This window comes from Eptesicus fuscus, chromosome 7, assembly GCF_027574615.1.
Source record: "Eptesicus fuscus isolate TK198812 chromosome 7, DD_ASM_mEF_20220401, whole genome shotgun sequence".
Taxonomy (NCBI): Eukaryota; Metazoa; Chordata; class Mammalia; order Chiroptera; family Vespertilionidae; genus Eptesicus; species Eptesicus fuscus.
In genome coordinates this window covers 59,134,026-59,158,178 of record NC_072479.1, presented here as the reverse complement: position 1 = coordinate 59,158,178, position 24,153 = coordinate 59,134,026, and the positions used below count along the sequence as shown (strand labels likewise).

The 24,153-nt window shown below is 42.5% G+C and overlaps 1 protein-coding gene across 2 annotated transcripts in view; it reads right to left on the bottom strand.

The window, feature by feature from the left end:
- LIMA1 (LIM domain and actin binding 1) overlaps positions 1–24,153 on the bottom strand; it is an 88,984-nt gene that overhangs the window by 34,057 nt on the left and 30,774 nt on the right. For both annotated transcript variants that reach the window (XM_008140669.3, XM_008140670.3), the window contains exons 3-4: positions 12,010–12,055; positions 1,583–2,050 (exon numbers count right to left, since the gene is read on the bottom strand). In XM_008140669.3, the coding sequence (XP_008138891.2) occupies positions 1,583–2,050; positions 12,010–12,055 (514 nt within the window). The remainder of the gene's footprint in view (positions 1–1,582; positions 2,051–12,009; positions 12,056–24,153) is intronic.

The window sequence follows — 24,153 nt, the reverse complement described above, 5'->3', positions numbered from 1 at the left end:
CATCTCTCAGCAGGCACTTATGAGAAAAAAGTCTCTCACCAGATCCTTACACATAATCAGCATTTTTGTTTGCTGCAATCCCAGTCATTTCCCACCTTAGGCCAGTTTTGACATGCAGCAGCCTTTTGCACTGAACCTACATTGTGTGTGCTGGCATGACATCAGCTGTTCTGCCCCTTAGCAGGGTCTGTGAGGAGGAGACTTACAATGGCGCTTTGAGTCACAACAAAGCCCCTTCCTCTCTATTTAGGATTTCTGACATTTTTTTCCTTCCATTTAAAATTCTTTTTCCCATTTAAATTTTAAAATTTTTTTATTAAGACCATAAAGAAGAAAGAGGGAGTTGGCAGGCCTAGAGGACTAAAAGTTGGGAAGGATGAGAGTTTAAGAAAAGTTGTAAAACTGCTTTGTGGTTACATCTCTTGCCAACTGGTTTCAGTGTTAAAATAGAGCTAAAACTCATTTACAGAGCAGGGTTCTAGGTTTGAAAACCTTTAAAGATTCTTTCTACATTCTCAAATAGATGAGCCCTAAACACTCAAGAATGTTTCTAGGCAGGAAAGCTCCAGGAACTGTAAGTTATGGGAAGGAATTGACTAAGTCACCCCATATATAATTGAGGATTAGGATAGTTATCTAATTTTTATCTCAGAAAGAATGCTTCATACCATTACTTCACAAATATAGGGATTTGGGCCAACTATTTAGCTTAAAAAAATTCAGCTTTCCCATCTAGATGGAATCTAAAGTAAATGATGGCTTTGCTACCCATCATATCTGTTTATTTCATTATAATGACTGTTATAACAAACCATCCTCATGTACAAAGCCAGATATGCAGGAAAGTATGAGAAAACTGGAAAAATTTACCAGTTCTGCAGCCCCTGGATTGTGTTATAAGTCACCAGCATATGTAACTCATTTTCTAGTTAAGTAATTCCCTCTGGGGACCTGGTCTGCAATCCACACGAAGGATCAAATTTCATTAACAGTTGTAGGAAAATGCAACCCTGTGCATTTGCAAGTCAAAAATCCTGAAGGCTACAGTTAGTCTGGCTATCTTCATTGATTTTTCCTGGGAGAGGATTTTAGCTGATAGAAAACATTTGTTGGAAGGCACAGATGAGGAAGTTGAGAAGAGGAGAAAGGATTCAGCTAGCAGAGACAACTAAGCCTCAGTCTTAACGTTAAAATCTGGCCCTAACACTCAGCCTGCAGCTGTGTCCAAGAGAACGCTTCAGCAGTAATTCCACCCCCCAAACCGACAAATGACAAAAGACACAGGAAGACAAATTAAAAGGGCAAGCGTACAAAAACACAAAATCACATTGGCATCAAACTCTCTTCATTTCTAGACATCAACCTGAAGCCCTGTGTGAGCTTGATTTCACATGAAATTGGGTTGGAACCTCACAAATCTTACCATCTATGCAAATAATTCCGAGATTTTTAATTAACTCACTGAACTTGATTCAAGACATACAGACCACATGCTCCACACTATTCAAACTGTCTGGATTAGAAAACCAGCTTTGTTTATGTGAAATGATTGTATCAAGTTTTAAATGCTCCCAATCCTTACCTTGGTTTGAGATGGTTCGCCTTTCTCAAACATCATCTTAAGCCTGTTCAGTGGAACATTATATTTCTCTATTTTGTTTGTAGCTTCTGTATTTTCACTGATTTCGGGCTTTCCTACTTCATGCCTGGATTCTCCTGCTAGACAGTTTTCCATTTTGTTCTTTTCTGTTGAGTGGTCTTTCAGAGGTTCACTGTCCCCAATGCGGGGATACGGATCCTGAATATGGGCTTCAGCAGGTGATCCACGTCTAGGTCTGGGATGGACCTGTTCCCCTCGGTTAGCTTCGGCCCCAGAGGCAGAGCTGCTCACCACTTCAGCAGGAGGATGGTCGTCTCTGTGTCTGACCTCAGTGCTGCTGTTTCGCAGAGAGTCTGTGTGAGACTCAGCTCCCAGCACTGGGTTCTCCCACTTCTTCTTTAACGCAGTCAGGATTCCCCTCCTAAAGTGCTGGGGGAGATTTTCGGTGTTCTAGAAGAACAAGAAGTAAGTGCCAGTTATAACTTGCCTGCTGAAACAATCAAACATGATGTTCTTTGTAAAATGAAAGTTAAAACTCCAAGCTGCCCCAGGTCCACTGGCGTTTCAGACAGCTGTGAACAGTTACAGCCCTGCCACATGGAGAAAAAGCATCCACCCAGGAGAGGGAGAGGGGAAGAGAGAAAAAGTCAGGAGCTGAAGCAGGAAGTGATAAAACAGGATAGCCTTATAAGGACAAAATGAGGAGAAAGGAGAGCCCAGATCTAATGACAGTTACATTGGAGACAAGAGATTTTTTTATCCAAAGATCAATGGGGGAAATGAGAAAGAAAAAGCAAACACCAGGTACTTTAAACCCTGTAAATACGCATTAATAAAAGTTCATCATTACATGCCACAAAATTATATGGTATATCCTGCTTTTAAAAAAAGTATTTAAAAAAAAAAAGGCAAAATAGCTGAAACTACAGAATACATTAATTGTGGAGAGTAGCATCAAGGATTGCTACTATTTGTAGAAGTTTAAAGAAGTCACCAGGCTTTTACATGTATTTGCATAAACAATATTTCGTTATATCTGACAATTTACATGCATAGAAACAGTCAAAATGGCTCTCAATTAGATTTTTACGTAAAAATCTAATTTTTTTCCTGCTCTTCTCTACATGTTTGTCCATGTGTAAATTTTCAGTTATCAGAAAAGTCACTATTTTAGAGACCCTTTGGCTGAGAAATATCCAGGCTTCATATGAAAGCACCGACACCTACTCTCTTGATTGAAGGGCAGATATTTAAATATCTCAGAAGAGCTTACTTTCACCTGGGTCAAAATGGAATTAATTTCAAAATGTAAGACAGATAGAAAACAACCTGGAAACTGTCTATGTTGTTCCACAATAACAGAGGAAACATGTTTGTTTAAATAAAATTCAGCGTTGGCATATTCTGAAAGTACTCCTAAATAGAGCAGCACCACCTTCCCAACAAACCACAAATTCCAGTACTACCTTCTTGCCCTCCATTCCTGTAGTCTGTGACTCACCCGTCTTTCAATTGAGAAAGAAAAGGCAAACCACCTAGTAGTGAACGACTCCAGGGGAATTAAACAGGATTAGCAGCTATATTGGGAATTAAGATTCCCTATTCCTCTTCTGAACACACGCCGAGAGCCACTTCATCAGGTAGCTACAAGGCTTGAAAACAAGTTACAGGACAGCCTGAGGGGGAAATTTGGGGGGGGGCGGGGGGGCGTGCAACGGGGTCAATAGGGGAAAAGGGGACATATGTAATACTTTTAATAAAGTTTTTTTTTTTAAAGTTACAGAACAACTGCTTGATTTTAGTGTTAAAACTTAGCTGACAAGATTCACTGGGGGAAACATGTATGGATCAGAGATATAAGCAGCATGAAAAGTTTTCTTGTTGGGAGAGAATTAAAAAAAAAACAAAAACCCAGCTCTGGAAGCTGGTGCTACCTTAACTGCCAGCGGCACTCTTGGCTCTGTGTACCTCCTGCCACACAATGGATGAGTCATCTTGGTCTCCAACTTTACCTGCCTTGCCCTTGCCCTGCCCAGACAGGAGCCCTGAGAATCAAAGTGGCATTCTGCCTCAGTAACTGGACACTACCTTTCTCAGAGACAAATCATGTGATCGATGTATATTTAATAACGTGGAAAGATGCTTTTGAGTGGAAAAAGGCAAATTATGAGACAGCATGATTCTGTTTTGTAATACACATGTATTTTTATAAATCTAAGCATAGAAAAGTATTCTAGAAGAAAAAACATCAGGAAATTAATGGGTTACCCTTGAATCATGGATTATGGGCATTTGTATTTTCTCTTTATAATAAATATGTACTCATTGTGTAATAAAATGAATATAAAAATAAAATTAGACATCTTCATGTCACAAAAAAGTTTCTACAGAATATGAAATAATTTTGATGTTACTGTAAGCAGCTTGAAAATTGTCATTTCCACTTTACTCGTGGTGACTGGGAAGAGAGGGATATGTGATAGAATACCAGCAGTGTCCCAAACAAGGGCCTGGGTGGAGAACATCCCTGTGGGGCATTTTAAGGAGGAGCAAATGTGCTCATTTATTAAAAGGAGCACTTAGGGATACCAGTTCAAAAGTGCTGGAGTGGAGACAAAAAGGGGAAGGGCAGGGCTGTGTGGTCTGACAGCATTAAAGGCCCCACACCCTTAAGTCATTCCTGGCAGCACTTCCAGGTCATGCTAGGTGTCCAGGTCTTTAGGACCCGGCGGGGGGAGGGGGGGGAGCACAGATGGGGAAGGAGCAGAGCCTACAGTCTTTCTGGGGAAGAAAGAGATGCAAGAAAGTACAGAACAAAAAGGAGAGCTAAAAGCAGGTTGGTCAGCACAGTGAATAGAGTATTGGACTGAGATAGTCCGGGTTATCATTGGATAATAGATTATGGGTCACTTATATTTTCTTCTCTTTATTTCCTACAATAAATATGTATTACTTGTATAATACAGCTCCACCCAACCAAGTGACCTTGGGCAAGTTTCTTAATTTCTGGAAACTACCATCCAGGGCTATTGTGGAGAATAAATGAGGATATATTAAGCATGTAATGTAGCATTTGACATAAATAGGCACCCAGTAAGTGGTAATTATTATTAGATGGATGATCCTCTCTACCCCTTAAGCCATATCTCGCAATGGTGATCATCCACAGAACCCAGTCATCTCCCAAATCCTGAACTTGAGTTAAAGTCTCTTACTGTTCTTTCTACTTTCTCTATAGTCTCTACTGTTCTACACTGTAGGTGTGGGGACACAAAATAAGGTAAGATTCTAGTTGATGTCATTTGTATCGAGGTTTTAACTTTTTCCCAACTATTTTCTTAGATTAAGGCAGTGGGAAGTCAAGGATGCTGCAAGTTTTCAAGGGCCCTTGGTTGCTACATAGCCTCTTTTTTCAAAGTGACATCTAGCACACTGTTCATTCAACCCAGCAAGGCTGAGAATCTTGGCAGATCTGCCTCTAGACCATAATTGGCTGCCTGAATCCAGATCAGGAACTCCAAGGAGATGCAACACAATGTCCTTTCTGCAGGAGCACCTGACTTGGAATTAGGGTGAGTCCTCGCTCTGTCACTCTGAGATGTATGACCCTGAATAAGTCCCTTCCTCTCTTTGGGTCTCAGTTATCTCACCTGTAAAATGAAGAGACTGAGTCAAATGAGCTTTAATGTTGAAATCGACATGGGAATGTTCATATTAAAAGCAGGCCCGCCGGCATGGCTCAGTGGTTGAGTGTCAACCTATGAACCAGGAGGTTACAGTTTGATTCCCAATTAGGGCACATGCCTGTGTTGCATGCTTGATCCTTGGGAGGGGGAGTGATGGGGGGAGGAAGGGAGGGAGCTTATCAATGATTCTCTCTCATCATTTATGTTTCTATCATCCATCTCTCTCCCTTATTCTTTGAAACCAACACAATATGTTTTTAAAAAAGGAGGAGGATGTTTGGTAGGATACAGCAGTGGGATTAGAAACATGGACTACCTGGATGTACAGCCTCCAAGGAAGGGAAGAAATTCCTAGGACAGTGGTCGGCACACTCATTAGTCAACAGAGCCAAATATCAACAGTACAACGATTGAAATTTCTTTTGAGAGCCAAATTTTTTAAACTTAAACTTCTTCTAACGCCACTTCTTCAAAATAGACTCGCCCAGGCCGTGGTATTTTGTGGAAGAGCCACACTCAAGGGGCCAAAGAGCCGCATGTGGCTCGAGGGCTGCAGTTTGCCGACCACGGTCCTAGGCTGAGAGCTGCTCAGAAAAGTGACAGCCAGTCATTTTGGAGATGAGTGCCCAGGCAGCACAGATTTCAGGAAATGGCATATTCCATGCTTGAAGGGAACCTGGAAATATCACTGCTGGTGGTATTAATGGTTTGTGTTTCTGGGTCCTAGGAATAAGTGGGAGAGGAAGAGAAAATGAGGAGTAACTTTTTGGAAAGTTAGGTTATCCCACTATTTGCTAAAGGAACAAATTTACCTACTTGTTCCCTAATGTTTCTCTAACTTGCTTTCCATGGTAGAATGTTTAAGTATTCTTTTACCTGGTCAGTCACTTGTATAAATTTATATGGACACTTCTTGTTCCTCAGGAGATAGTTCAGACTTCTTACAAGTCTAGTGGATCTTAAAAACAACCCTCTGTCATTAATGGAAAAACTGGTAAGCTCTAATAAGTCTGTAGTTAATAGTGTTGCACCAATGTTAATTTCTTAATTTTTGATAAATGTACCATAGTTATGTAAGATGTTACCATTAGGGGAAGCTAGGTGGGTGGAGGTATATAGGAACTCTCTGTACTATCTTAGTAACTCTACTGTAGGTTCATTATTATTTCAAAATAACAAGTTTGTTTAGAAAATATAGCAACCCTCCCTCAACTTTATGTCTTCCTCTAGTTATTGCTTCTCTTGCATTTCAGAGTTAAGTGTCTTGTAGCTGCTATTTCCACTTGATCCCTTTCCATTCACTCTAATTCGACTACCAAAATATTTCTGAAGTAGCACTAATCAAGATCACAAATTACCTCTTTATTTTTTATTATTATTTTTTTATTATTATTTTTTTTACAAATTACCTCTTTAAAATTTCCATTTTGTTATTTTATTTTTAACATTATTTTTATCAATTACAAAAGTAATAAAAAAACTTATTGGGAGTAAAAAGTCACAATCAATATAGGAATGTATACATACATGTCTTGTATATATGCTATAATTTTCTCTATTTGACACCCCCATCCCTCCCATCCAAGATATCCACTGCCAACATTTTGGTGTATATGCTCTCAATTTCCCCTTATTTTTATAAACTATATTTATTTTATAAAATCATACTATACTTATTGTTTTGTACCTTGCTTTAATCATTTAATGTACTTTTGATATCTGTCCATGTCAGTACATGAAATCTTACCCATATAATATAATACTATATATAATATACAACACAATATACTACTGAATGTATGTACCATAATTTATCATTCCTTTGAGAATATCTCAATTATTTCAAAGTTTTCAGTATTATAAAAAATCCTGCAATATGTATCTTTTAAGTTTATTTTCTTTTTCTTGTGATTTTTTTTTTTGGGTGATAATTTCTGGAAGTAGAAATGCTGGATCAATGGGTATGAAATATATTTAATATTTTAATAGGGATTGCCTGACTTCTCACTAACAGTGTATGAGTTCATACTTCTTCACATACTGAATATTATCCATTTGAAAGTCTGCCAACTATTTACATTACAATTTATAGTTCATGAATAGTTTAATTTAAATTTCTTTGATTATCAGTGAGGCTAAGCATTTTTCATGTTTATTGTTTCTTCTTCTTTTTTTCATTTATTGTTTCTTCTTTAATTACTTGTTGACATCCTTTTACCTCAATTGTCAAGTGCAATTGTCAATACTTCTGCTTTATTTTATTTGATCTCTCTACAGCATTTTAGATTACTGATTACTGCCAGCTTTGAAAATTACTTCCTTCCATGGTGTATGTAATACCCCCATTTCCTAGATTTCTTCCCATTTTTCTGACCCCTTCTCAATTTTCTTTATAGTTTTCTCTTCCCCTGTTCCTCTCTTCTATGGTGGGGTCCCTTGAGGCTCTGTCTTATGTCCTCTTCTTTGCTCACTGTACATATTCTCTATAGATGATTTGGTTTCAGCCCCCTGCTATCTGTTGATGACTCATAACCCTTAAGTCTAGCCAGATATCTCTCCTTACCTATTAATTCTCCTGGAAATCCCACAGGCACCTTACACTCAGCCTTATCTAAGGATGAAGTCTCCCTTCTCTTCCCTTCATTCCTCACACTTTAATATTCTCCCCGCCCCCCCGCTTTTTTTCTTAACTCTTTTTAAACAATATATATTTTTATTGACTTTAGATAGAGAGGAGAAGAGAGGTAGTGAGAGAGAAACATTGATGTGTGAGAGAAATATTGATTGGTTGTCTCCTGCACACACCCTGACAGGGATTGAACCCACAACCTGGGCATGTGCCCTGATGAGGTATTGAACCAGCGACCTTTTGGTGTACAGGATGATGCTCAGCCAACTGAGCCACACTGGCCTGGACTAATCTGTGTTTCCCCCCCCCCTGAATTCTCTATCTTGGTGAATGTGACAATTATCTTTTCAACTGTCAAAGATGCCTGTTCTCTTATACCTCCACACTGTGCATGTGCTGCTCCCTCTGCCACTCCCTCACCCTGCTTTTAAAGCTAATTCCTGTTGTCCTTCGGGCTCAAGCAGGCACCACTGCTGGGAAGCATGCCTTGACATGGCACAGCCCAGGTTATAAATCTTCCCTAAATTAAAACACAGCACCTTGAGTGTTTCTTTAATATGGTACTTATCACACTGGGACTATAAATTCTATTTTCAAAACTCTGAACAGTCCCATGAAGGCAGGGAGCACATCTTATTCCTCCATAAATTTATGCTCCATAATTGTTTTCTTACACTCGTGGTGTCAACTTCTGTTGAACCTAGTCCAATCAGGCCTTCATCCCACTCCCAAACAGCACATGATGACCAATGATCTTCATGTTACCAAATCCAACCATCAATTGTCAGCCTGTGTTTAACTCTGTTGAGAACTCTCCTTTTAGAAACACTTTATTCACTTGACTCCTGACATTCTCTCGTTTCACTGCTATTTCACCAGTTGCTCTCCTTCAGTTTCCTTTGCTGGTTCCTCCTTATCTCTCCAACCATTAAACACCAAGGTACCCTTCAGCTCAGTCCTCAGAACTTCCCTCTAGCTACACTCCCTCCCTAGGTAATCTCATGCATCTCATGCATCTTTAAATACCACTGACATGTTGATATATATCTCTTCTCATCTCCAGCCCAGATCTCTTCCAATTCTAAATTTGCACATCCAAGTTCCTATTTGACATCTCCATTGAGATATCTTACTAAAAATTTTTATATTTAATACGTCCAAAGCTGAGCTTCTAATATTTCTCCTACTCTAAACCTGCTTTTACTATGGTCTTCCTCATCGCAATTAATGGCATTTTCCCAGGTGTTTGGTCCAAAAACATTGTTGCCACTCTTGATTCTTCTTTTTCTCTTTACCTTCGGTATAAATCCTGACCACTTCTCATCACCTATGTGGCTACTACTCCAGTCCAATCCATTATCATATCTTTCCTAAATCACTACAATCCTATATAATAAAAGCCTAATATGCAAATCGATCGAACGGCAGAATGACTGGCGAAACGACTGGTCGCTATGATGCACAATGACCACCAGGGTGCAGACGCTCAATGCAGGAGCTGCCCCAGCCCACAGGCCCCAGGCCAGCCAAGTGGGTGCCAGCAGGGGGCCCCCCAATTGCTGAGGTAACTGGCAATGGTGGGGGGGGGGGCCGGTGAGTGGGCAGTGCCAGGCCAGCCAAGACAAGTGCCAGTGGGGGCCCCCCGATTGCCCCACCAGTCACCCCACAGATGGGCTCTGATCTCCAGCCAGGCCTAGGGATCTTACCCATGCATGAATTTTGTGCACCGGGCCTCTGGTCTATATATATAAAAGGCTTATATGCAAAGTGTCCCCTCGGGAGTTTGACCGGGAGACCAGGAGTTCGATCACTTGCTATGATGTGCGCTGACCACCAGGGGGCAGTGCAGAATGAAGAAAGGCCCTGGCTGGCAGCTGGAAGGCCCTTTTCGGCCCTGATCGCCAGCCAGGCTTAGGGACCCTACCCGTGCACAAATTTTGTGCACCAGGCTTCTAGTTGTCTTATAATTGGTTTCCATACTTCTGCCATTGTAGCTCTAGTCTCTCCTCTTTTTAAAATTTAAACCAGATCACATCACTCCTTTGCACACAAACACTCCATCAGGGTTAAAGTCTAAATCCTCAGCCAGGCCTGTGTGGGTCAGTGGCTGAGCGTCAACATATGAACCAGGAGGTCACAGTTTGATTCCCCACCAGGGTACATGCCTGGGTTGTGGGCTCGATACCCAGTGTGGAGCATGCAGGAGGAAGCCAATCAATGATTCTCTCATCATTGATGTTCTGGTACCTCTCTCCCTCTCCCTTCCTCTCTGAAATAAATAAAAATATTTTTTTAAAAGAAAAAGAAAGTCTAGGTCCTCACAATGGCCCTATATTGCCTTGCTTTCCCTATTACCCAAGCATACGAAGAATGTTTCTGCCTCAGAGCATTTGTATGTGCTCTTATCTTTTGCCTGAATCATTCTCCTCCTGGCTCAAATCTTCAGATTTCTGCTCAAATGTCTCCTTATCAGAACCTTTCCTTGACCTCTCTACACTCTATCTCTCTTAGCTGCTACATGTGTTTCATAGCTCTAATCATCAACTGACACAATATCTTTATTTGTCTGTCTCTCACTAGAATGTAAATTAAACCCCTTTGTGGCAGGGAGGTAGTCTGTATGAATGCCTAAAACAGGGCTTGGCTCATAGTAGGTGCTCTTTGAATATTTGCTAAATGAATAGTAAAAGGAAAGAAGGAAGGATAGAGAATGGGGGGAAATAGCAGGCAAGGGGGAGAGAAGGAATAAAGAAAAGAAACCAGCATTTGAGCCTAGCTGGTGTGGCTCAGTGGTTGAGCATCAACCTAGGAACCAGCAGGTCACAGTTGGATTCCCGGTTGGGAGCTGGGCCCCCAGTGGGGTCATGCAGGAGGGAGCTGATTGGTGATTCTCTCTCATCATTGATGTTTCCATCTCTCTCTCCCTCTCCCTTAATCTCTGAAATCAATAAAACAATAAATAAACAATAAATACATAAATAAAAAGATTTTTAAAAAACTAGCATCTAAGTGAAATGATGGTAGCTTTTTCTTACAAAGCACCTGAGGAGATCCAATTTTTATTTTTTTATTTTATTGATTTCAGGGGGAGAGAAGGAATAAAGAAAAGAAACCAGCATTAGTCAATGTGAGAGAATCATTGATTGGCTGCCTCTTGCACGCCCCCTACTGGGGATCAAGCCCACAACCCAGGCATGTGCCCTTGGCCAGATTCGAACCTGGGACCTTTCAGTCTGCAGGCTAATGCTCTACCCATTGAGCCAAACCAGCTAGGGCCAATTTTTGAATTACAGGAAAATTAAGCTAAGGACCCATTTAGCATTCTCCCCCCACCCCCCTTTTTAGAGAGAACAAATTGACAGGGGCATGTTATATACTAATTTAAATAGGTTAGGTACTGAAAACTGCCAGGAGGATATTTTCATAATGCCAGCCAAATTAAAGAATTCTTGTCCAAATACGTGAGGTGTCCCCCGCCCCCCCCCCCCCCCCCAACACACACACACCTCTGCAATAAGAGTAAAATTTCAAAAGAAATACACCATACAGCCCAGCTGGAAAGTGAGCTGGCAGGGAGAGTAGAGAATGGTTACGAGCAGAGAGCTTGGTCTGAGGCTTGAGCCTTTGATGGATCCTGCAGCTAAGAAACTTGCTAACTAGACTGGGTCAAGAAGTTTGTTTCAAACGAACCCAGAGGAGGACAATAGCTGCACAGCTGCAACCACTTAAATGCAGAGATACAGAAATTCTGGTGGTTTGATTTGGAAAAAAGGATGGCAGCCTAGGAAGCCCTGTATCCTAATTTGAGCAGAAGTAATAAGCCATTTTAGTGACCTCAGGCAAAGCACTTGGCCTTCTGTCCTCCTCTCAACTCAGGAAAGAAAAAGTGGTTCAAAAGGAGTACATCTGTGAAAAAATGATTCCCTCCACCTAAGCCAAGTTCTCCTGAGCAAATGGCTCACAATTCAGACCAGCTGGCACAAGTGCCTGGCTCAGCTGACATGGAGCCCAAGCCCCACAGAGGCTGCAGGTGGCTGGGCCACACAGGCTCTGCTCCTGAGGCCTCACATGCCCCGGGCCTTCTGAGTACTTACATTTCTCCTCTTTTCGGCATTTGCTTCTTCAGCAGCTTTCTGGTACCTTCAGAGAAGGGGAGAAAAAAAGAGAATGTCCTCAGATTAAACTTATATTTTTACTATTTCAATCTTTAAGAAAATGACTTTTGCAAACCTGTGTCTGACAGCAACTGAGCTTTAACAACTCTATCAGAAGAAGCAGAGATTCAGAGTAGCCCTCACTTCCTGCTGTTCCTGTCATCTGCTCTGATATAACATACCAAGTTGATGAGGCCAAATGCTGGGAAACAACTGGGTAGAGCAGAAAGTACCCGCAAAGTCTGGGGTGTTAGTCCCAGTCTCATCACTTATTAACTATGATATCTGGCAAGTCACTTAACCTCTCTAAGCCTCAGTTTTCTTATCTAGAAAATGATTTTATATAGCTACTTTCAGGGTTGCAGGGAGACTGAATGAGATCCCGTGTGTAAAACTGCCTTGGGATTAGTCAAAGGATACGGCATTGCATTAATGCTAGGATGTACATTTCCCCCACATTAATGCATGTATATTTACACATATATAAGCATATACACATATCACACATATATAGTGATAAATCCTTCAAAGAAGAAGAGTATTATTAAGTAACCTAACAAAGGGAACAAATTGAAAGGGCGGGCGGGCGGGGGGGGGGGGGGGGGTGTGAGTGTGTGTGTGTGTATGTGTCTGTGTGAAGGAAAACCTCGCTGAGGAAATGACCTCTAGCCTGAGATCTGAAGTTTGACCAGAAGGAATTAGCCAGGCAAAATGAGGCAAGAAACGCATTCCAGACACACAAAAATAGCAAACACAAAGGCCCCAAGGCAAGAAAGCGTTTCATGTATAGGTACACAAAGACCCCCAGTGTTGCTGAAGTGCACTGAGAAAGGGGGAGAGCAGGAGGTGACACTTGGAAGCAGGGGCTTTGTAAGGGTTTTTAACTTAATCCTAGCCGGGTACAGTTGTTTAGAATGTCATCCCGATATGCCAAGGTTGTGGATTCGATCTCTGGTCAGAGTATATACAAGAAACAACCAAAAAACAAAAAAACAAACAAGAAACAACCAATGAATGCATAAGTGAGTGGAACAACAAATTGATCTCTCTCTCTCTCTCTCTCTCTCTCTCTCTCTCTCTCTCTCTCTTTTCCTCTCTCCTTTCCTCTCTCTAAAATCAATCAGTGGGGGAAAAACTTTAAAAAATCCTAGGTACAACGAATGGTCATTGATCCAATTCATGTTTTTAACAGAGCTCTTTGGATACTATGTGGAGAATGGACTGGAGGGGGCTGAGAATGGAGGTGGCATTAGGGAGAGATGATGCTGGTTTGGCCCAGGGTGGTGGCATTGGAGATAAAGAAAAGTGAAGAGATTTGAGACATATTTCAGAGGTAGAATCAACAAGATTGGTGATGAGAGGTGGGGGAAAAAGAAGTCAAAGTGATCCCCAGATTTCTGGCAGCTGGGTCAATGGAAGTACTATTTACTTTACTGGAATGGGGAATTCTGAAGGAGGAGTGAATTTGCGGATAGGGAAGATCAAGAGGTCAGTGTTAGTCATGTTAACTAAAACATCCATTTGATGGTGGCAGTAATTAGATACATGTGTCTAGAGCTCAGAAGAGAAATCTGAGATAATACTGTAAATTTAGGACTTGTCTGCCCACGGATGTTATTAAAGCACAGGAGTATATGCTATCACCTACAAAGTGTGTGTAGTGCAAGAAAAGGCCCAGAACTCAGTCCTAGAGACCCTAATATTGGCAGTCAGAAGAGGAAGAAGAGGTGATAAGAGACAATGGCAAGGAACAGGCAGAGAGGTAGTAGGAAAACCAGGAAACTGCCAGTGAGGTCAAGAGAAGAAAAAAATGTGGGAAGGAAGAAGTGGTGAGAAGTCGTGCAAGACAAAGGCTAATAGACATCTCGATTTAGCAACACAGAAGCCCTGGGTTACCCTGGCAATCTTCTTCCATCATCAATACAGTATAATTAATTTACCCATACTCCTTTTAATGGGCATTTGGATTGCTTCTAGTTTTCTACCATTGTAAATAGTGCTTTGATGAATGTCCTTGTACATATATCCCTCCCTCCCCACTTGTATTAATACATATGTCTGAGAGAGTACCTAAAAATGCCACTGCAGAAACACAGTGGATTATAGCTAAAAAGGCACTTAGAACCTGCCTTGAACTTGTGTTTCCACAACACTTGGTAATCATCTTCAGTATATTACAGCAATAATACAATATATGAAAGCCAGAGCCAATCAGCAAATGGATTTATTCTTAGTCAATTGTTCTCCAAGGCAAAATATTTACACTGTGGGTAGTTGGGTAAATAAGTTCAGAAGTTCCCTTTACTGTCCTAACAGTAACACAGATTTAAAGAAAGAAGATCAAATTAATTTTCATCTTCAGTCCTGACCTTTTAGCACTGAAGCATCTATATATACTGATGGCTATCTTGAATTGTTTTGAAACTCCCAACCAAATATCCCCACCTTTTATTTGTAATTAAGTACTTGCAAAATAGTAGATTCAAAGGAGACAGGTTCTACACCACTGCTTTCTTCTAAGCCAGGTTCTTGCTACTTTTACATTTTGTACCCTCAGAATGCTAAGAGATGCTAAGGCGTAATCCTTCTGAATTTGGTGTTAAACCAGTATTCTGGCCTCAGACTTTCCTCAAAGGCATTTAGAGCAATTAGCATTATTCTGACACAAAATATGAAGGTTATTGATTTGAGGAAGGGGCTGAGGCATTTTGAAGATTTAAAGTTGAGGAGGAAATATTTGCAATGAGATTTCTATGATTAAAATATCATCCCTCTTCCCTGCCATTTTTTTTTTTTTTTTTTGCCCTTCAGTCTTTTCTTCTTCACATGCTGAATTTAATTTTGCAACTGCTCATTAATGCTCAGCTGTGAGGCAGGCAGCTGATGGAGGATGCTAAAATTATCTGGGGAGTAATAACAGTGTCTCAAACTTTTCTAAGGCCAGAAAACAAAGTTCCTGAGCCATGACTCTTACTTATAAGCCCTCAAATAGAGCAAAGGGAACACTGAGCCAAAAAGGGAAAATGGGAACTCCCAAGTTTTAGTCAATGTATTTTCTTCTGGAACAATTTCACCACTAAAATATTACAAAGAAGCAAAGAGGTTAACCAGGAAGATCTAAGGGTCAATTTTTTTTTTTCTCTTCTTACTGAAGAAGAAAACTAAATATAAACCCTGTTCTTCCTTGGGACTATGGAGTAGGTAACAAGAGTGGGAAGAGTTGTGACATGGGGGAAGGCAGCATGGGAGGGGGAGGAATATGTGTGCTGTGTTCTGCCACTATGTAGGGTGTGGTCTTCAGTCATACTTGCTGGACATCAAGTTCATATTCTGTCAGAGGAATGGGATGCAGGTTAGCCAGATCAGTAGTTTTTAAACTCTTTTCGCTGCAGAATACTCTGTTCAAATGACATCTTATTTAGAACCTAACATATAAAAGGGATCAAAGCAGGACGACTAGGGTGAAAGGGCTCAGGCTCAGCCCTTTAGATCTTCCCATTTTCTCAGAACTGTCCCCTGAGATTCCTCTGAAGAACTCAATTAAGAGAGTTTGGAAACTACTGAGCTAGATTCCCTTTAATTCTAAACATGTATGAGTCAAACAGAAACCTTCTGCAAAGAAACCAAATTCCACCAAGGGTCAAATTTTAATCAAGCAAAGGATTATGTTCTGTTGAAGTCAATGGTAAGTGAAATCCAAGCTAGCCATTCAAATGGACCCATCAATAGGCCCTTCCTTACCTCAAATTCAGTTATTTATACAGTAGAGAAGTTTAGTAAAAGAAAACTCTGGAGCTATAAAGTACTCATGAGACAAGCTCTGATGCTAGAAAAATTACTCTTATATACATACTAGTAGCCCGTTTGCACGAAGATTCGTGCAATAGACCTTCATTCACCTGGCTGACTGCACCAGTTTTCTGCCGGCATCGAGGACCCAGGCCTTGGCTGTGGCCACCGCCTTCTGCCTTCTTTCAGGGTCGGGGCTTGGCCCCGGGCAGTGGCCTTGGGCTTGGCCGCACCCAACATCCCTGCTAAGGATCGCAGGAGCCGACCCCCAGTGGTTTCCTGTGATCCGTGCAGGCTCCCCGCTGAAGCCTCGGGCAGCTTTCCCGGCCTTGGGCTCGGCCGCACCCAGCGTCCCTGCTACCGATCGCAGGAGCCGACCCCCAGTGGTTTCCTGCGATCCGTGCAGGCTCCCCGCTGGTGCCCAAGGCCGGGAAAGCCTCCGCCACACCCCAATGGCCCTGCAACGGTTTCCTGGTGGGCTTGGTTGGTGGGCGTGACTTGGTTGGTGGGCGTGGCTTGGGCATAGCGAAGGTGCGGTCAATTTGCATATTTGTCTATTATAAGGTAAGATACATGCAAATGCATGGTTAACAATTAGAAAAACCCAGCGGCCTTTCCTCTGCTCAACTTCCTGCTGATGGCTTCTACAGAGAACAGTCACCACACGCCTGGCCGGGAGTTTGCGCTCAATAGTTCACAGGCCCCCAGGGAGATAACATACTATGACAAAAGGCGCGGAATCCCTTGTTTGTACAGACTGGATTCGTCACACATTTACCAAGTCAAGAATTCCAGATAAAGTGTTTTAGCCCTCACCTGGAATTCATGAAAACTATGGTGGGGATCCACAGCACCCTCATAAACTGCATATTGTTACCAGCATAAAAAGTACAAAAAGATGTCCATGTTGGGGAAAATACGTATTAAAGATGCTTGAATTAGAAAAAAGCACATACTCCTTAAATTCACAAGAATATTCCTTAGTGAACCCAAAACTGAAAGTGGTTAAACATTTGACAAGAAGCAAGCCCCTGAAGGCTGTCACAAGGACTTCCAACAAAGGAGGACATGACTCACACGTTCCTCAAGAGCACTGGGGAATTAGTGGTGTCATGTCAAAAACCCTGTGGCCCAGGGAGCTATTAAGTCCTCATGCCAGAGCAGTTGCAGATTAAAAATTTCAGATTTGCTCTGGGTGGGTGGCTCCGTTGGTTGGAGCGTCATCCTGAATGGCAAAAATGTTGTGGGTTTGATTCCCCGTCAGGGCACATACCTAGGTTGCGGGTTTGATCCCTGGTCCGGGGTGCACACAGGAGGCAATGGATTGATGTGTCTCTCTCACATGGATGTTTCTCTCTCCCCTACCCTTTCTCTCTCCCTAAAATCAATAAAAACATATCCTCGGTGAGGATTAAAAAATAATGAAATAAAATATTCAGATTTGAGTTTTTATTTAAAGAGAGTGAGAAAGTGTTCTCATTAAAATATATTTTAAATGCTAGTCATTTTCACTGACACAAAAAAATGTAAAGCCCAGCTAATTCTATGAACATCTGCCAGATTAAGTTTCCTCCAAATTTTATATTAATTTCTGATCAGAAACCTCCTATGTGTTCCTACAGTCTCTTGACTAGGCTTGTATAGGATTTACTAATTCCAAACTCCGTACTAGAGAGTGTTTCAAAAAACAAGAGAAAACAGGTCACTAGGTATTGGAAGTAGACATTCATATATGCCTTGTAGAACACAGTCCTGCAATCTGCTTTGGGAGCATACAGTGAGTGAACCCTAACAGCCTTAAGGAATATCAGCAATATGTCTCCACTTAGTAAGAAACCTGGAGAAGAAATCCAGGCAGATCTCTGATTTTCACATCGTGCCCTATCCTACTTCTGTGCCTTACCTCCTGTTACCCCTTCCTCGGCCATGTCACCACTATCTTCCCAACCAACCAAATAAAATTCTATTCATCCTTCAAAGCCAGTCAATAGTTAGGATATAAGCATCAGAAGAAAAATACCAGGCAGAAACAAAATACTAATATGGGCTGGTTACTTTCCACACCTCAGTTTTCTCAACTATAAAACAGGTATAATGTCCCTTCCTCATGCAGTTTTTGTTAGGGTTAGAAGTAGTCTCTATTTCTATCAAGCGTCTAGCACAGTACTGGGCACATTAATTCTAATTAATGAGTTCGGGATTTACAGTTTTGCATAACTGCCATTTGCCCTTATAACCTTCCTGGAGAAAAGACAAACTACTATGCTATGACGATCTCTAAGATCCCTTTGCACTTTCTCACTGCAAAATGAAGAATGCCCCTAAGATGAACAGCTTTTTCCAACTTCCTAACTCTCATCAGTGCAACTGCAAGACTCAAACCCTTTATCTTGAGAATTGACTGAGCTGGACAAGGACAAGGTAAAGGAGAAGGGAACTGAGGAAAGTGTGAGAGTTTCACTGACATGACTGACCAAGTCAGGCAGGGAAGGAAGTGAAGCCAGGAAGGGGACCGACATCCACAGCCTGGGTGTCCTGGTGTGACCAAAGAGCAGGATCAGTGGGAAAAACATATGGAAGCACAGGAGGCTCTAATCAGGCAGTAGGCTTTCCAAATGTAACATTTCAGAGATAGAGTCTAGGTGATGATGGGGTTGGGATTAGATACATGGGCACGAGAGACAAGGTGCAGGTTGAAGAAGTAGGGGAGATCAAGAAATTGTGAGTCCAGAATATCAGTCAGATCATTTATGTGGACCAGTGATTCTTTTTTGTTTTAAATATATCTTTATTGATTTCAGAGAGGAAGGGAGAGGGAGAGAGAGATAGAAACATCAATGATGAGAGAGAATCATTGATTGGCTGCCTCCTGCACGCCCCCCCCCCCCCTCCCTCAATGGGGATCAAGCCTGCAAACCAGGCATGTGGCCTTGACTGGGATCGAACCTGGGCCCTTTCAGTCTGCAGGCTGATGCTCTATTCACTGAGCCAAACCAGCTAGGGCGGACCAGTGATTCTTTACTGGAGGCACTACTGGCCCCATGGGACATTTGGAAAAGTGTGGGAATCTTATTGGGGTTTCTCCTCCACCCCTTTCTTCATTTTTGGTTGTCACAATGTCACAGGGTGCTACCAGCATTTGAAGGAAAGCAAAAATGATGAACATCCTGCATAGAAAAGACCTGCCTCATCTAAAATGCTAATAGCACCCCCACTGAGAAACATTGAGAAGAGAATGAATCTGGAAGCTAGTGTCCCCAGTGAAGGCAAGGAGCTTGACCCTGAAGCTGGCCCCCCAATGCAACAAATGGGAGAATAAGAGGATTATAGTATAGATAGCTGTGAGTCTAAAAGCACAGGGTTAGAACTTCAGAAAAAGGCACAAAATACAAGAGATGGGAAACAGTAGTGGAGATGTAGGGGAGTAGCCCTCCTGACTCCTGGCGCCAGACTATTTCAGAGAAGCATGCGCAGAAAGAGCAGGAAGACACTACTCAGAGACAGAATGCATGTCAAGGAAAAGCCAAGTTCAGCTGAAGAGAGGTGGGGCTAGAGAGGGTGAAAAGGGTAAGAATGCGAAGAAGTTTCTCTACAGAACAGGGAGTTTCCAAGTCCCATTAATCACATCTCAACACTGTCTCAAATCCTTCCCTTCCTTCCCATCCCTGCTGCCCCCCACCCTTAATAGCTTTCACTTTGGTTCTCAAGAGACCCTCATGACTCGTCTCCGTGCTATCCATCTCTCCCCTTCCCGGTACACCTTTTACACCTTTGCCAGAAGCATCTTTCTAAAATACAAGTCTGATCATGACATTCTCCCTGCATGAAAACCTTCAATTGTTTCCATTGTTTATCGCCTTCCAGTCCCTTCTCCCCTTGGTATTTATTCTCCATGCCAGATGGCTTGCTTTCCTATTTCCTTTATTCATGTTCTGCTTTCTACAATCCTTTGTATGAACCTATCATTCTGCTTTATTTTTTAAAAATATATTTTTATTGATTTCAGAGAGGAAGGGAAAGGGAGAGATAGAAACATCAATAATGAGAGAGGATCATTGATTAGCTGCCTTCTGCACACTCCACCCTGGGGATCGAGCCCATAACCTAGGCATATGCCCTTGACCTCCTGGTTCATAGGTTGACGCTCAACCACTGAGCTACGCTGCTTTATGTTCAAGTTCACAAATCCCTCTCTTCCACTACCAGTGCTTCCTAAATTTCCTTAGAGGTAAAAATCACCTGGGATACTTGTTAAAAACACTCCTGGGCCCCATCCCAGACATATTGAATCAGAATCTTTAGGAGGAGGAGGGGGACAGGGAAGCCATATAGGATGGTTTTAAAACATATCCAACAAATCAATAAACGACAAGTGCTGGCGAGGATGTGGAAAAAAAGAAATTCTCATGCACTGCTGGTGGGAATGCAGACTGGTGCAGCTACTGTGGAAAATAGTATGGAGTTTCTTCAAAAAATTGAAAATGGAACTCCCGTTTGACCCAGTAATCTCACTTCTAGGAATATATCCCAAGAAATCAGAAACACCAATCAGAAAGGATATATGCACCTCTATGCTCATAACAGCACAATTTATAATAGCTAAGATTTGGAAACAGCCTAAGTGCCCATCAGCAGATGAGTGGATTAAAAAACTGTGGTATATCTACACAATGGAATACTACGCTGCTCTAAAAAAGAAGGAACTTTTACCATTTGCAACAGCATGGATGGACCTGGAGAGCATTATGCTTAGCGAAATAAGCCAGTTGGAGAAAGATAAATATCACATGATCTCACTCATATATGGGATATAATGAACAACATAAACTGATGAACAAAAATAGATCCAGAGACAAAGAAACACTAAACAGACCGTCCAACCTCAGAGAGAAGGGGGGGGGGGGGGGGGGGGCAGGTAAGAGATCAACTAAAGGACTTGTATGCATGCATATTAGCATAACCAAGGGACACAGACACTGGAGCAGTGGGGGCTTGTCCTGGGGGGTGGGAGTGGCCAGGGAGGGGTCAATTAAGAGAAAAAGGAGACATATGTAATACTTTAAACAATAATAAAAAAATGTTTGAACAGAAAGCTTTATCATGAAAAAAACAAACAAACAAAAACATATCCAAAACAACCTTTGAAACGCCACCCATTAAAAAGTAGTCAGCCCTGGCCAGTTGCTCAATGGTTAGAGCGTCGGCCTGCAGACTGAAGGGTCTCTAGTTCGATTCCTGGTCAAGGGCACATATCTCTACTGCAGGCTCCATCCCCAGCATGTGTGGGAGACAGCCAATTGATGTGTCTCTCTCATATCTATGTTTCTCTCTCTCTCTCCCCTTCCTCCTTCCCCTCCACTCTCTCTAAGAAAATCAATGGAAAAAATATCATTGGGTAAGGATTAAAAAAAAAAAAAGTAGAGTCAAACTCCCCTTCCTCTGAATATGAGCCAGATTTCGTGACTCGCTTCTAATGGAGAGAATGTGGCAAAAGTGTGTAACTTCTGAGGTCATAAAAGGCAATACATCCTCTCACCCTGACTCCCTTCCTCCTTCATTCCCTCACTCCCTCTGTGTCTGGATGTTTGCCCTTGGAATGCAGCCAGCCAAGCCAAGCAGCCACATGGTGTTCCAAACAGGGCCTCAGCTGAGAGCCCAGATGCCTACCAGCTTCGACCTCCTCACTTGTGAGTTGAGTGAGCCTTTAGGTAAAATTATGGTCACCACCCTTTGAGCCACCCTGGCTGATGCTGAGAGGAGCAGAGGCAAGCTCTGGCCAAATTAGAGATTTATAAGCAAAATAAATGCTCTCATTATTTTAAGCCACTAAACTTTGAAGATTTTTTTTTTTTCATGCAGCATAGATAACTGGTACCCCATGTGATTCTTAAGATGCAGGAAGTTTGGGGACTTCTTTACTCAGGGTGTGCCCCCAAAATGTATACACACTTTGAATAATTTTTACTTCCAATGGGTTAAATCTGAAAAGAAAGAAACATCAATTGAGCTATCAGCTGTTAAGTGTGTATACATTTTTGGGGGATACCCTGTATATAAACTATACTAAACATACCATTAAGTTCCTTGAGGTCAGGGATTAAGTCTTAATAGCCTTCAGATCTTGATCCTTTTTGTCTGAAATAGCTTCATTAATTTTCTTTTTTAAAATATAAGAATAATACATGTGTGACATAAAATTACAGCAATATAAAATGCATATTGTAGAAGGTAAAAGGGCTAGGTGGTCTCATGCAACCTTCACTTCACCTTAAGCAATAACCAAGGTCAACAGTTTGAAAGGGCAGTGTTTTCCATATAGCAGGTGCTTGATGGATTTGTTACTGAAGAAAAGGTGATATTGTACATTACAGAAACCTCTTATTGGTATTTAATTATATCCTAGATATAGCTCCCAGAATTACTTTCTTCAAATATTTACCATCCTTTTCTTAAATGCATTGTAGCTACCTATCAATTAACAAACTACTAGTGAGGCAAAACTACCATCTTCCCTAAGCTCCTCCCCACTGTGGCATCTTTATTGAGCAAAGTCAATGTATTTCCCATCATAGTTTATTATTTACATACTAGAGGCCTGGTCCCTCGCCCTGGCCTGCACCCTCTCATAATCCGGGACCCCTCGGGTGATGTCAGACTGCCAGTTTCGACCCGATCCCCACAGGCCAGGCCGAAGGGCCCCACCGGTGCACAGGGCCTCTAGTATGCATATTAAATCTTTGGTTAATCTCTTCCTACCCTCTCCCCTCCCCCCTCTGCCCTTCCCTCTGAGATTCATCAGTCTGTTCCATGTTTCCATGCCTGTGCATTGAGCGTCTGGCCCCCTGGTGGTCAGTGCACCTCATATCTACCAGTTGAACGGTTGCTTAGGCTTTTATATATATAGACTAGAGGCCTGGTGCATGAAATTCGTGCACGGGGTTGGGGGTGTCCCTCAGCTCGGCCTGCAACCTCTCCAATCCAGGACCCCTCAGGGGATGTCTGACTGCCGGTTTAGGCCCGATCCTGCAGGGATGCCTGTGGATCGGGCCTAAACCGGCAGTCGGACATCCCTCTCACAATCCAGGACCACTGGCTCCTAACCCCTCGCCTGCCTGTCTAATGCCCCCAACTGCCCTCCCCTGGCAGCCTGGTCACCCCCAACTGCCCTCCCCTGATGGCCTGGTTGCCCCAACTGCCCTCTCCTGCCAGCCTGGTCACCCCCAACTGCCCTCCCATGCCGACCTGATCTCACCCCCAACTACCCTCCCCTGCAGGCCTGGTCACCCCCAACTGACCTCCCCTGCAGGCCAGTTCACCCCCAATTGCCCTCCCCTACCGGCCTGGTCTCCCCTAACCCCCTGCCAACCTGATCTCGCCTCTAACTGCTCTCCCCTGCCGGCTTGATTGCCCCGAACTGCCTCTGCCTCGGCCCCCATCACCATGGCTCTGTCTGGAAGGAAGTTGGACGTCTGGAAGATGGCTGGTCGACCCTGTCTAATTAGCATATTACCCTTTTATTAGTATAGATTATATAGGATAGGATTGCTTAAATGGTGGGGGAAGCCTTTTTCAGCAGGAGGAGATGCTCTTGGCAGACAAAAATACATAACCCCTATATCTGGACTGATAGCCAGCCATATGCACTATACTGCCAAACTGGTTATTAAAAAATTGAACTGCTTTCTTACACCTTACACCAAACAGCTGTTGCCCTTAAAACCCCTCCTCAGCCCCCACCTTAGGTTCTGCCTTCGCAGTTCACCCAGATTAGGTTCTGATTGGTCGGTTTCTATGCCAGTCAGCATCAAAAGCTCCATCTCCTAGGCAGCCATTGGCTCCTCACAGTTCACCCAGATTTGGTTCTGATTGGTCAGTTTCCATGCCAGTCAGTGTCAAAAGCTCCGCCTCCTAGGCATCCATTGGCTCCTCGTAGTTCACCCAGATTTGGTTCTGATTGGTCAGTTTCTATGCCAGTCAGCGTCAAAAGCTCCACCTCTGTAGGGAGCGGCTATAGGGTTAAGCCTTGGACTGACCTGTTGGCAAAGCCACAAACAAGTCCCAGCTTAGAGGGCACAGCCCTCTTAGCATAATTAAGCTTGACCTTATGACTCCCTCTAGATCTTATCTGAGTAGTTAATGGGCTGTGGGAGATGCAGCAAGTGCTGCCAAAACAAGTGAAACTCACAAGAACATTGTAACTATGGTGACCACTACCTTGTTTACCTCTGGCTATAAAATAAAGGCTCAGCTTGCTGTCTGGATCTTTTCTCTGTGGCCTCAGCCAGGCACAGGAAG